The sequence below is a fragment of the Adiantum capillus-veneris genome, chromosome 20, assembly GCF_014529385.1.
Source record: "Adiantum capillus-veneris isolate H3 chromosome 20, ASM1452938v2, whole genome shotgun sequence".
NCBI classification, from domain to species: domain Eukaryota; kingdom Viridiplantae; phylum Streptophyta; class Polypodiopsida; order Polypodiales; family Pteridaceae; genus Adiantum; species Adiantum capillus-veneris.
Genome location: NC_140950.1, coordinates 56,589,108 through 56,601,591, shown reverse-complemented (window position 1 = coordinate 56,601,591; position 12,484 = coordinate 56,589,108). Strand labels below are relative to the sequence as shown.

Here is a 12,484-nt window from a genome sequence, read left to right as displayed (position 1 = left end):
TTCCTGATTTTTGAAATTTTACCCTCTTTTGTTTACCATAAACACAATCTTCACAGAACTCTAAGTCCACTTCTTTCAAACCTTGTAGAAGCTTCTTTGTTTGAAGGATTTGCATTCCTTTGGCACTCATATGCCCAAGTCGGTAGTGCCACACCACACTGTCAACTTCTGTAGTTGCTGCACAAGCTGAAGGTTGCGTGCTAACAGTACACAAGTAAAGTGTACCGACTTTTTCACCCTTAGCAACCACCAAAGATCCCTTTGAGATCTTCCACCGTTTGTTTCCGAATGCAATGTTGTGACCTTCATCGTCCAATTGTCCTGTAGAGATCAAATTTTTGCGAAGAGAAGGAACATGCCTAACATCTTTAAGCTTCCATTCATTTCCGTTAGTAGTTTTGACAGAAACTGTACCCTTGCCGACAATCTCACAAGCTTCATCATCTCCCAAGTATACATACCCAAAATTACCTTTAGTGTAGTCTTGGAAATGTTGCTTGTGTGGTGTCGCATGGAATGAAGCCCCGGAATCTACTATCCAGGAATTAGACACATTGTCTAATGAGAGAATTAGAGCATCTTGCTCTACTTTACCTGCCACATTGGCCTCCGATGTTGGCTTGTTGTCTTGAGACTCTGTCTCCTTCTTCTTCTTGGACCAGCAATCCTTCTTGAAGTGGCCTTTCTTGCCGCAGTTCCAACATTCAAGAACTGACTTTGTGCGTGACTTGCTCCGCCTTGAGCGATCACGACCCTTTTGGTTTTTGAACCTCTCCTTAGGCCTTCCTCTTGTTTCCACTGATAGTGCAGCACTTGATGATTCTCATGTGCTTCTCCTTCGCATTTCCTCGCTTAGGAGAACACCCACAACATCATCAAACTTAAGAGTATTTGTGCCAGAGATAGAATTACTTACAGCCATCACAAGGCTGTCCCAACTATCCGGTAGAGATGATAGTATAAGGAGAGCTCGTACTTCGTCATCGAAATTGATTTTCACTGATCGAAGTTGACTTATGTTTGTGTTAAAGTCATTTAGGTGTTCTGCAACTGAACCATTCTCTGACATCTTTAGATTGAACAAGCGCTTCATAAGAAATACCTTATTGGATGTCGATGGTTTCTTGTAGAAGTCGTCAAGTGACTTCATCAAGTCCTCCGTGGTCTTCATCTCCGAAACATTGAAGGCCACCGTTGACGCCAAGCTTAACCGGATTGTTCCCAGTGCCTTTCGATCAAGGACAATCCATGCTTCATCTGCCATTGTTGCGGGCTTCTTCGCAAGACCGCCTAGTGGCAAATAGAGGTCCTTCTGGTAGAGATAGTCTTCAATCTGCATCTTCCAATGTTGGTAGTTTTTGCCATTGAACTTCTCAATCTTGAGCTTCCCTTCCTCCGCCATAACTCCCACTCAATTCAAGGAATCCTTTCCTTGAGATAATTTAGCTACGAGCAAACCTTGCTCTGATACCAGTTGTTAGGAAATAAGACGTAGCTAAATAGATAATTGAGTAGATTACTTAATTAAGAAAGACAGATTTACATACACGAGATTATAAAGTAGAGAGAGAGAGAGAGTACACACGATATACGTGGTTCACCCAATGTGGGCTACGTCCACTGGAAAGTAGCCACTCAATGGCTTTAGTACTTCAAAACAAGAAGTAATTTACAAAGGGATTATACCCTTAATGGAGCTCCCGCCTTGCTTCACTCTCACCACCTCACACTCACCTTGTTGCATCAACTTCACACTATAAAATGTGTGTAGAAATGACCTCCTTTTATAAGCCAAAAGGGCTGCCCTCTCTTATGAGAGATAGCCATGTGTAGCCGCCCTTGTGGGAATAAGTCCAAATCGGACCCTCCAATCCGCCCATGTGTGGCCGCCCTTGAGAAGACAAGTCTGCTTTTGAATTCGGCCACCGGCCACCGGCCATTGACTTCCGACCACCGGCCACCAGCCATTGACTTCCGACCACCGGCCATCGGCCATTGACTACCGGCCACCGGCCAACCGACCGGTTGTTTTCCGACCACTTTCCGGCCGCCGTCCGGCCATAATATTTCGGCGAAAAAGAATATTCCGGCGAAAAAAAAAGTCTCGGGGGCCTCTGCCCCCGAGGCCTTTAAAGTTGCCCCTGATTCTTGTCCGTGAAAATTTTGGTTTCCGGTGAGTGATTTTCCTTCACGCACGATGGCTTCTCCTCATAATGGGGGCCTTACAAATTTGCGCTTTTACCACTGAAAATTACAAGGGTAAATCGGGCTCCATACTTAACAGAATTGACAAAGACGACGGGCTGTTAGGCAGGCGCCATCTATGGAGTTTGAACCAATGAGCACATTCAAAGGGCGGAGCCGCGATCAGAACCGAGGGGGCTAGCGAGCACCGTTTGTGGAGTTGAAGGCCGTCGAGCAAGATCGTGAAGAGTTGGAGCCTAGAGGCCTACGACGAAGACAAGTTAGAGGGGGGCAACCAGTGCAGAGTGGACACTGGGATTGGCAAGCAATTTGAAGAGAAGAGAAACGCTAGTCAGGACAGGAGGTTGACGAGTGGGCGGCGACCAAAAGTAGGAACAAAGGAGAGAATAAAGAAAGGGTGAGCGTGAGAATAGAAGAGAGAACCCGATAGAGCTTTCCCAGGGAGAAGGTTCCGAATGAAGCCGATAAGAGTTTTAAAGAGAGAAAATTCTTGAGTCAAGCTTGGCATCGAGGTTATTGTTGTTGCACGAGTTCGTGGCTATGGCTTGTGCTTTTTGCAGGGTGAGCATTGCCGACATTAACACTATGCATCCAAGATCGTAACGACGCCGCAACAAGAAAGTTGCTAGAAAGAGAGCAAGGGGAGGGTTCGAGTTTTGTGTGTGTGTGTGTGTGTGTGTGTTTGTTTAACAACCTAGAACCCAACAACATAGCTTCTAAGATTATCCTTACAGACAAATAATTGACCTTATATTATGTAAGCGCTTTGTCTCGCGAGAAGAGTTCGTCGGCCAATATAGAGCAAGGAATAGTTCATGTACAACAAGCATTAAGGGCAGTTCATGTACAAAAAGCAGTTAAGAGAGGTTTGTGTGCAAAGGGTAGTAAAGGAACAATTTGTGTGTGAGCAACATGTTCTATGCGAATCAGAGCAAGGGACGTGTTGGAGGATCGGGTAGAGCTTGCGTAAAGAAGTGAGCAAGGCGAGATAAAGCCGTTCTCGCGCTCTCTTGGCAAAGGCCATTCCTCTCGCTTTCGCTCATGACTAATTAGAGGCAGCAAAAATCGTAACTCTGAGTTTCTATTCGAACTGAATGTTATCAGTAGTTAAAAATCTAGTTTCAAAGAATTGTTTGTGTGTTGTGCATCTTTTTCTCACCGGTTGCCCACAACGAGGAGCTCGATGCTGACCCAGCTCACTAATCGCATGTAAATCCCCTGAGAGATCCCACCGCTTGCACTTCATTCCGTATCCTTGTCAAATAGTATCCTTGTCAAATAGTGCTGAGGGCAGCATCTGCCAGTATGTATGAAGTAAGTGGCGAAATGTACTCCTCCAAAAAAAATAAAAATAAAATTTGAAAGTGGCTTGTGGAAAAGTTTCTGGTTTTCCAGCACTGTACACGTGTCTGCTAGGCATAAAAGTTAACACTTGCTGTTACAAGCCCCACTGCTTCTCAAAGACCTTGAAGTCACCTGTAAAATCTTCCTTCACCATAGCCGGGTTCCTTGTGAAATCCGTCGTCCACCATCACCATCGCCGTCTCCATCGCCATAGACCCTGCATACTCAAAACACACGCACGAGCAGGCCTACATATACACTATTTTGCAAGATTCTTGCACGTTTGAGAGGCCAACGTAAAGCGCATTTAACGATCCTTAATCGTTCTCTTCCCTGCGCGGATCCTCTTCCACATTTTGTGCCATAGCTTTGATTATCCCTCAAGCTGGTAATTGCGTTTAGAATAGCTGACCCTGGAACAAAGGAGCGAGTACGTCTCAATCTTTTGCGCTTTCGTATTTCTTCTGCATTCGTCCGTGAACGATTGGGTTCATGGCATCTCTGAGCTGTCATCGGCAGTCTTCTTACGCCTTGCTCGCAGACACAAAAGGTCTATCGGGAAATTCTAGAGCCCGTGCAGAATCTTTAACATCCTTTTCGTGTTACAGCAGGACCTTGCAACTAAAATTATGCAGAGCTCCCTCTAATGGATCTCAACAGAGGGCTACTAAGAACGAGCAAGTTAGTGTTTATGCTTCTACACATGCATCAATTGGTGTTCATCCGGGCACTGAGCCTGGATTACAAATTCATGGGCCTCCTGTTTTTGAAGATGTTCCTCATCTTACGGATTACCTTCCAGATCTACCTGTAAGAATTCTACACATGCGTTTTTTGAACATTTGGCTCTTTCTTGCATCTTTTCAAGGAGAGAATAGCATCAATTATGTTCATCTGATCTAGCATTTCCATTTGATCGTACTCATGGAAGCTGAAGACTTTAGGCATCGTGTATATTTTTGGATGTAAAGTTTGGGTCGAAAGTCATCCTGGTAAATTGATTCATAAGTTGCAGTCCAGCTCTCTGAATTAAAAAATTGACAAGCAGGCCCCTCTGAATCGGCTACTTGGGGAATTTTAGCTTTTGATGTGGGATGGTGTCACCCGCTTAGTTGTTTTGCATGGGAGCTTCCGAATCTGAGCCAATTGTAGCATGGTTTTAAAAAATTGCAATTTTGCACATGGTTTGTGATTAACAGGTGTAGGTTGTTAAAGGATGCCAAGCAAGCCCCTAGAACTGTCTTGTTCTTCTTTCTTTCTTTCCTTTTTCTTGGGAAAATTTGTTTCAGTTGTAATTGAAAAGGCAAGAGGAGAGGGAGTTGCAGTGGTTGCTCAATTCTGTTTGATTTAGTGCATAAAATGCTCTCTCTTGATTTGCAGACATACCCAAGTCCTCTTAGTGATAATCCTGCGTACACAACTGGAAGGTATGCAAGGCTTTCTACTTCTTCTGATTCGCTGCACTATGTCACTGCTCGAAGTCTTTCACACTTTTTTCCCCCCCTTGTCATGCAGGCATTATTTTGTAGGTCCAGACGATGTGGTCGCAAGAAATGTGAGTTTCACTACTTGTTTCTTCAGCCTCAAAGAATATTTAGTCTATCTCATGTTTTGTACTGAAATGTCCCTATATGCATGTATGAAGGTTGTTACATCTTTGAAGTCCCCAGGAGAGGGATCTCATTTCAGGCGTGCAGGTCCTAGAGAAAAGGTAAAATTTATATTTTTTTGCCATCAACAACAATACTTAGAATGGTTTTGTTGGTGGACCATTTAGTTCAAAGTGCTGAACTTCATACAGGTGTATTTCAAATCAGAAGATGTAAAAGCTTGTATTGTTACCTGTGGAGGACTGTGTCCTGGCTTAAATACCGTTATTCGCGAAATAGTTTGTGGTTTATGGAACCAGTATGGAGTTCAAGACATAATTGGGATTGAGGTAAGCTATTCTTTTTGTAATTTCAGTCGTTCATAAAAGTGAGGAGTATTTAATCGTGTTTTTTGCGAATTTGGTTTCATTAGGTTTCTTAAAAATACTATTCCTTTACTTTATACTTTTACAATTTATATGCATCTCTATTCACAGATTGTACATTCTCTTTGCAAGTATTAGCCTTATCATGGAGTGAAATTTCTCTTTGCCTTTTAAGTGTGGTAGAAGCTCGTTCGGTATCATGAAGTAGATTTCACGTTTGGGCTCTTTTGGGTTTTGTTTTTTGTTTGGCATTTTATCCATTCTGGGTGATTTTTCCTATGTAGGTTGAGCCCCACCTAGAATTAACAGCTCAAGGAATAGCTATGGTCTGGAACAAAAGTTTGTTCCTTGGAACCATGGCCTCTTCTTTGTAGGTGGTCACCCACAGCAATGTCATGCATAGTAGGGCCTTTTTGAAATTCACAAATTTGTCAATGGTTATCCTCTTTTTCTATAACGTGTTTCAATTCTCCTTGCTACATTGGTTTAATAGGTTTCATTGTTTTGCTTGTTAGGGTGGCTACAGAGGATTCTACTCTCGCAATACTGTACCATTGAACCCAAAGGTTGTCAACGATATTCATAAGCGTGGAGGAACCATACTTGGAACTTCACGGGGAGGTCATGACACAACCAAAATTGTGAACAGCATTGAGGACCGTGGGGTCAATCAGGTCATTATCCCAAAAAAACTTGCTGGTACTGTTGAAAACTGAAAGTTGGGGGAGTATAATTTTGTATCTTCGACAGGTGTACATAATAGGGGGTGATGGAACACAAAAGGGGGCAGCTGCTATTTTTGAGGTGACTCTACCAACCCTCACACTTCACATACCAATCATTTTTTACAATCATTTGTGTATGAAGAAGAGCAACGAAAATTGTAGTCCCCGGCTCATTATGTCTGTGGATGATAGGAGGTGAGAAAGCGGGGGCTAAAAATTTCGGTGGTAGGGGTACCGAAGACGATCGACAATGACATAGCTGTGAGTGATGATTCAAAACAGTCTTTGTATAGTGTTATGTTTCCAGGAAACCCATGCAAATATTATTGTTGATTTTACCCAGGTGATCGATAGGTCATTTGGTTTTGATACTGCTGTAGAGGAGGCTCAACGGGCTATTAATGCTGCGCATACTGAAGCTGAGAGTGTGAACAATGGAATTGGTCTTGTCAAACTGATGGGACGTTATAGTGGTACCTCATTCTTTTTTTTTTTTGTTTCTTCAGCTTTAGGATCACTTATTTTTTAACGAATGCTGGGAACAAAACATTTGTACTAAGCAGATTTAGACCCTGAGAAGAGCGTCGTCGATATCAAGTGCAGTGGAGCGAAATCAGAACCTTTAAAGAGGTCAGGGTGTTTAGACACTAGTGAGGGAGATATGTGCTAGGTCGGAACTGCAGCCGAGCTTGGATATGCCTTCAGGGGGTAGTCTATGTTTCTCTTTGAAATGGTCTATTGAAGAAAGGATCTCAGGTTAAGAACTTGGGTAGACAGATGAAGATGGACGAATTAGTTCTAGGTTGATTTCAAGACAGGATCATGCTGATGGAAATGTATGTGGATAAGTTTAGCATATTTTGACTCGACTAGAAAGTTGAGTATGAAGCTTTCAAAGCTGACGGGAAACAAAATGTGGTTGAAGCAGCTTGCTTTGCTGGGATAAAATTAGGGGTGACTTGAGGTTGCTGAAGTGGTAGCAAAGGTGAAACAGGTAGTCAAGTCTGTAGTAATGCCTGAGTGAGGACTGGCCGTACCACATCTCAATGGAAGTTGAAGGCAGCAGGGATTAGCATGGAGGGCTGCTAGCAACTTTTGAATTGATGTGTCCCTATTAGGCAGAGGAAACTGTATTTTGTTTGTTTTCCAGTAAAAGATTTCAATATTCAGAACCGTAATATTCTTGTCTCTTGTAGTTCACATCTGAGTTGTTATCAAATTTTCTCTGCTGTGTTTTTGCAGGATACATTGCCATGTATGCAACGTTAGCAAGTCGAGATGTGGTAAGTATTGTCTGTATATATTGATTTTACAAGAGGCAGGCATTTTCAATGTGTCCTTTTTTGAATTCCATTTGCTTATTCCTGTTGTTTTAGGATTTATGCCTAATACCAGAGGTACCCTTCTACTTAGAAGGTGAAGGTGGGCTGTATGAGTTTGTCGAGAAACGGCTACAGGAGAATGGGCACATGGTGATTGTTGTTGCAGAAGGAGCAGGGCAAGAACTGATGGAAGAGAGTTTGAATGCACGTGATGCATCTGGAAACCAGCTACTTCGAGACATAGGGCTATGGATATCTCAGAAGCTGAAGGTATGTGAAAAAAGGGAGACCTTTTTTTATTGTTTTTCCAACACAGTAGAGGGCCCACAGGGGAAGGTGCTTATCCCTTCCAAATATTAGCCATATTACATGGTCGGGCAAGGGCCGCGTACCATCGGGCAAGAGCCACACGTAGGCATCACCATGGCCACCTAATTGATGCACCACGTGCTGGGAACGATGGAGAACTCGTAGCAACCAGCTAGGAACCTCCTCCTCGGGTGACCCACCCCAGGAGGAGGATGCACTCCAGTGTCCAAGGGCAAGAGCCCTAGTAACCTGAACACTGACGTTCACCTTATCCTTGAATGCGGCTTTAACATATTACTTTGATTGCTACCAGGATCATTATTCGAGCACAAAAAAGAAATCCCTCAACCTGAAGTACATTGGTAGCGTATCCAGTGTTACAAGTTATCTGTGTTTATAAAATGATAAGCAGGGATGCTTAATGTGAGAAATGCTGCAGATCCAACGTACATGATCCGAGCTATTCCAAGTAATGCAGCAGACAATGTCTACTGTACTTTACTGGCTCAAAGTGGATTACATGGAGCAATGGCTGGCTATACAGGGTTTACAGTTGGGCCCGTGAATGGTCGTCATGCATATATTCCAATCTCGGTACGCACAGAAAGACTATGCAGCTGATGTTTTGTTTTGGTTCTCAACATCTCAATCTTAAAGTCTCTGCTTAATTGGTGCAGAGAGTAACGGAAAGACAAAATCGTGTCAACATTGCCGATCGAATGTGGGCACGACTGCTCTCATCAACCAACCAGCCTGCCTTCATTGATGCGGAAAAAATTATTAGGAAGGGATCCAAGGTGGAATCGCGAGATGGGTTTCAGCTTGACTTGAACAAGCAGCTTGCAGACATTCTTGCAAACTCTACTTCTCACAGCCCGAACGGGTCCCTTGTATCAGCGGACAGAGCAGTCCAGGATGCAAAGGAAGATGAAAGTACACCGTGAGTTTTGTGTGGCGCCCTTCGAAGAATATACGGCAATGAAGGGCAGCGGTAACACTAACGGTTAGAATATAGTATAGCAATGGTCTTGAATACAGATGTTCAATACAGGTTACTATATTGTGACTCTCTAGCTCCATCATGAGGGCATTTTATCTCAGCAGCTGAGAGATGCCGTCTGTATCACGTAGGTTGAATGCAGCATTTTGTCTCCCTAGGTATATACAATTTTGTACAGAGAGCAGTACTTACTAGGTGAGGCACATGTGTGTTTCCCTGCTTTAGCATGTGGGGGTGTGCGTTTGGTGGAGGCCTTTATCACCGCAATGACCTCCAAAGCTTGCAGTGGTGACCTCCAAAGCTTCAAAGCGGTAGATGTCTCAGTTGGTTGAGATTGACAGCAAAAATAAGCTCTCAACTATGTGGTAATGAGTATTCTTTTCATTGTAACAACTTGATTCTGTAAATAATAAGATGATGAGATTCCTTTCAACTTACACGACATGTACCAGAAAAAAGCATTGCATAAACAAACAGCAATTCGCTGTTAAAACATTAGTTGTCATTTCTGAAAATCTGCTTTTTATTATTCATCTTGATTGCTGTAGTGTAGTTGATTGCAGCTCAACATTTTGATTCATACAAGAGATGAGGTTCAATCATTTATCTCATATGGCAGGGCCTTAGCTATATCTCATCTACGCATGGGAGATGTGATCAAAGGCTCCAATCAATTTAGGGCCTCGACATGAATTGGGTGCCGTGGATCTTGTCACAAGAGTGAGCTCAGGTACCTTCATTTACTTCCCCTGCCCTGATACATTGGCACACCAAAACTCAAAAGAAGACGTCTCCTTTCTACAAGCGGCGTGCACAGCTTAACCACATGGCTCTCATCCCCTGTTTGTGCGTTCAATCCTCCGAGGTGGGAGGGGGGGGGGGGCACAAAGTAAACTTGGTTGCCCCAGTTTACATTTTTCTCGAGTTTACTTTGCCCGAGTTTCTTGAGATCTAGTGTGCTCAATCATTTCCTTCCATGCCTATGTGAGATATAGGTGAGGATGGCAAGGCAAAACTCGCGTTATCACAATTACCCTAGTTAGTAACTTCGTAAGCATCACATATTGTAGTTCACTATGGTAATTCTTGCTTATAACTCATGATTAATAATGAACAATGCGATGACTCAACAGAAAATGGATAATGGGACAACTTGGGCATCAAACTCATCTATCAAAGTGTGGCAGCCTGTGTGCTCAAGGTTCATGGTGCACTTTGCTCCTGACAACGTGGGTGACTAGGCTATCCACAAACAATGAGGTTTAATTCAATGATTGGTTACCTCGCCATTAAGTACGCTTGGGTTGGAGCACTATTAAGAGGGGTGACCTCTAGAGAAGTTTTGACTTCAAGCAAACTTTGGTGCCTAGTACGTAGTTAATTGCACAAATGAAGCCTTTGGAGCCCATTGTCGAGTATGCCAAGGACTATGCCTTGATCGTCCCCTTGGTCGATTTCCTTGGAGTCATAGCAAGATTGCAGGTATTTGCTCTTCCAAGCATGTTTTTGTAGAGGGCTTATGTTTCTAATGCAAGGCCATGATTTGAAGACACCAACAAATTGAGTGGAAAGTTTTCAAATTTTAGTGTTGTTGGGTTCAATACGATTCACTTGAAGAGTAGGTAATAGTAGGTAAAGCAGTGGTGAAAGGAGAGGAGTAATGACGTGTGCTAGTCTCCAAACACTGCATCTTATCCAAAATACAGCCTTCACAAACAATCTTGACAGGTGCTTCAAGAGGCAACAAAGAAGCAACCATATCAGATTTTTGCAAACGCAACAAATTGGCAAAATTTAGATGTCCAAATCTGCATGCCAAAGTTTTGCATCTGAAATAGCCTTTGAGTCCACAACTGCATTTGCAAAATTCTGCTCACACTTATCACACAAAGTGAGCTTATACAGTCCACGACATAAAATGCCATATATAATAATTTCACCAACGAAGCTGAGATCATGTACTGTACATTTGTCATCCACAAATTTGACTACAAGTCCAAGTCTAGCAAGTGCAGATACAGACAAAAGATTCTTCTTGATCCCAGGTACATAAATTGCGTCAACAAGTGTGAAAGAATTGACATTTGTAGCAGTAAGCACAATCTTCCAACTCCCTGAACCGGATAAGAGGCATTGTTGGCACAAGTAGTTGAAATCCCATGAGGGATAGACTCAAGAGAGGTGAACAAATCATGATGCGAGGTAATGTGTTTTGTAGAACCACTATCAAAATACCACACATGTGAATCTGCAGCAAACAATTAACATGCATGTTGTTAGAAGCTGGACACACTCTACGGAAATTGACTACTCGACAGATTATTATTTTTTGTAATTATATTTATTGAGAAAACTCGATATTTCTCACGCGGTCACATTGAGTAGAGCTACACATTAGGCACTTTAGATTTCAGAAACGAAAACTTGCAAATTTCGGCCAGACATGCTACGTGATTTTGCATCGGGTGTTTTGGGCTAGGGTTTTGATTCATAGACCTTAGGGAGAGTAACCTATTGGTGTTAGTAGAGTCTCCTTCAAGTTATGTGGTGTTTCGAGATTGTTGAATGGGTGTTCGGCTCTAGAAAGCGTTGTAGGAAGTTTTCTCTTATGCACTCTTGAAGATTGTGACTTACACATTGGGTAGAGACCTCTGAAGGAATTAGTTAGGAGTCGGTCGAGTGTAGGTTGACACCTTATGCTTGCTTCCACGCGCCTGCGGGTCGAGCTTCGCCCTTAGCTGACAAATCTTGTTAGGTGAGTTCTCGCTGTGCTGACGTCCATTGCGACGTATCCGTCCAACATTGGCGCCGCTGCCGGGGACGAAAACCTTAGGTGGGTGACCAAGACTAGTCCTTGAGGATATGGATTTTTGGCTTGCCAAGAGTCTCGTTTTACATTTAGATAGGACCAGAGGGTGGAGGACTCTAGGTCTTAGAGGGAGTCTAAGAAGCGTGTGTCTGGCCTAAATCCTTCGACTTAGGTAGACTGAGATAGTTTTAGATATTAGTTGAGTTCGAGAGTAGGAGTTGGAGTGGTAGAAGCGGTGAGAGGAGAGGCCAAGTAGGACATCATGATTCAGGATCTAGAGCACTTCATGCACGTATACTTGCTTGGTAAATTCATCACAAGGTTGTAAAAGACGCAAAACGACGCAAAAGTGTGTTTGAAAGCTGAAGTGAAGTCCAAAAGTTACTGTGAGTGTTTCTGATAGAGCTGCAGAGCATCAGGAGCATTTCTGTCAGGAAAAAAATTAATTTTAAGCCAGGAGACATCCTACGCGTAGGATGTCTATAGGCTAATCTGGTGGAAATTTTGGGATTTTGAGTTGATTAGTGTGTTCAGAAGGTGAGATTTATCCTAGTTTGAACTGGAAAGTGAAAATTTGACCATATCTTGACACGATAAGGCCAGATAGACTGAAATTGGCAGACATCCTACCCAAATTGTGCCAAAGCATTATTTTAAGACCAAAACCATAAGATGGTTGCATGAGCATGATTTGCATGATATATTGAGTGACTGAGAGGGGTTTCATTTCATTTGGGTGAGAAAATTGGGTTCAAAGCAGACTTTAGCACTTTTGATTGAAAAAGGCAAGAACAG

At 42.9% G+C, this 12,484-nt stretch overlaps 1 protein-coding gene across 1 annotated transcript; it reads left to right on the top strand.

The window, feature by feature from the left end:
- Positions 1–3,648: 3,648 nt before the first annotated feature.
- Positions 3,649–9,317, top strand: LOC147432555 (ATP-dependent 6-phosphofructokinase 6-like). The gene is made up of 14 exons (XM_086492438.1): positions 3,649–4,359; positions 4,930–4,976; positions 5,065–5,104; positions 5,195–5,260; positions 5,351–5,488; positions 6,040–6,198; positions 6,275–6,328; positions 6,442–6,510; positions 6,593–6,722; positions 7,492–7,532; positions 7,626–7,841; positions 8,194–8,242; positions 8,320–8,474; positions 8,558–9,317. The coding sequence occupies exons 1-14, from the start codon at positions 4,042–4,044 to the stop codon at positions 8,822–8,824; spliced, it is 1,749 nt and encodes a 582-aa protein (XP_086348564.1). The 5' UTR covers positions 3,649–4,041; the 3' UTR covers positions 8,825–9,317.
- The last annotated feature ends 3,167 nt before the right edge of the window (positions 9,318–12,484 follow it).

Coding starts and splice junctions, on each gene's coding strand:
- LOC147432555 (XM_086492438.1), top strand. CDS start 4,042: ATGGCATCTCTGAGCTGTCATCGGCAGTCTTCTTACGCCTTGCTCGCA. Junction 5,105..5,194: donor ACGATGTGGTCGCAAGAAAT/GTGAGTTTCACT, acceptor GCATGTATGAAG/GTTGTTACATCTTTGAAGTC. Junction 8,475..8,557: donor ATGCATATATTCCAATCTCG/GTACGCACAGAA, acceptor TAATTGGTGCAG/AGAGTAACGGAAAGACAAAA.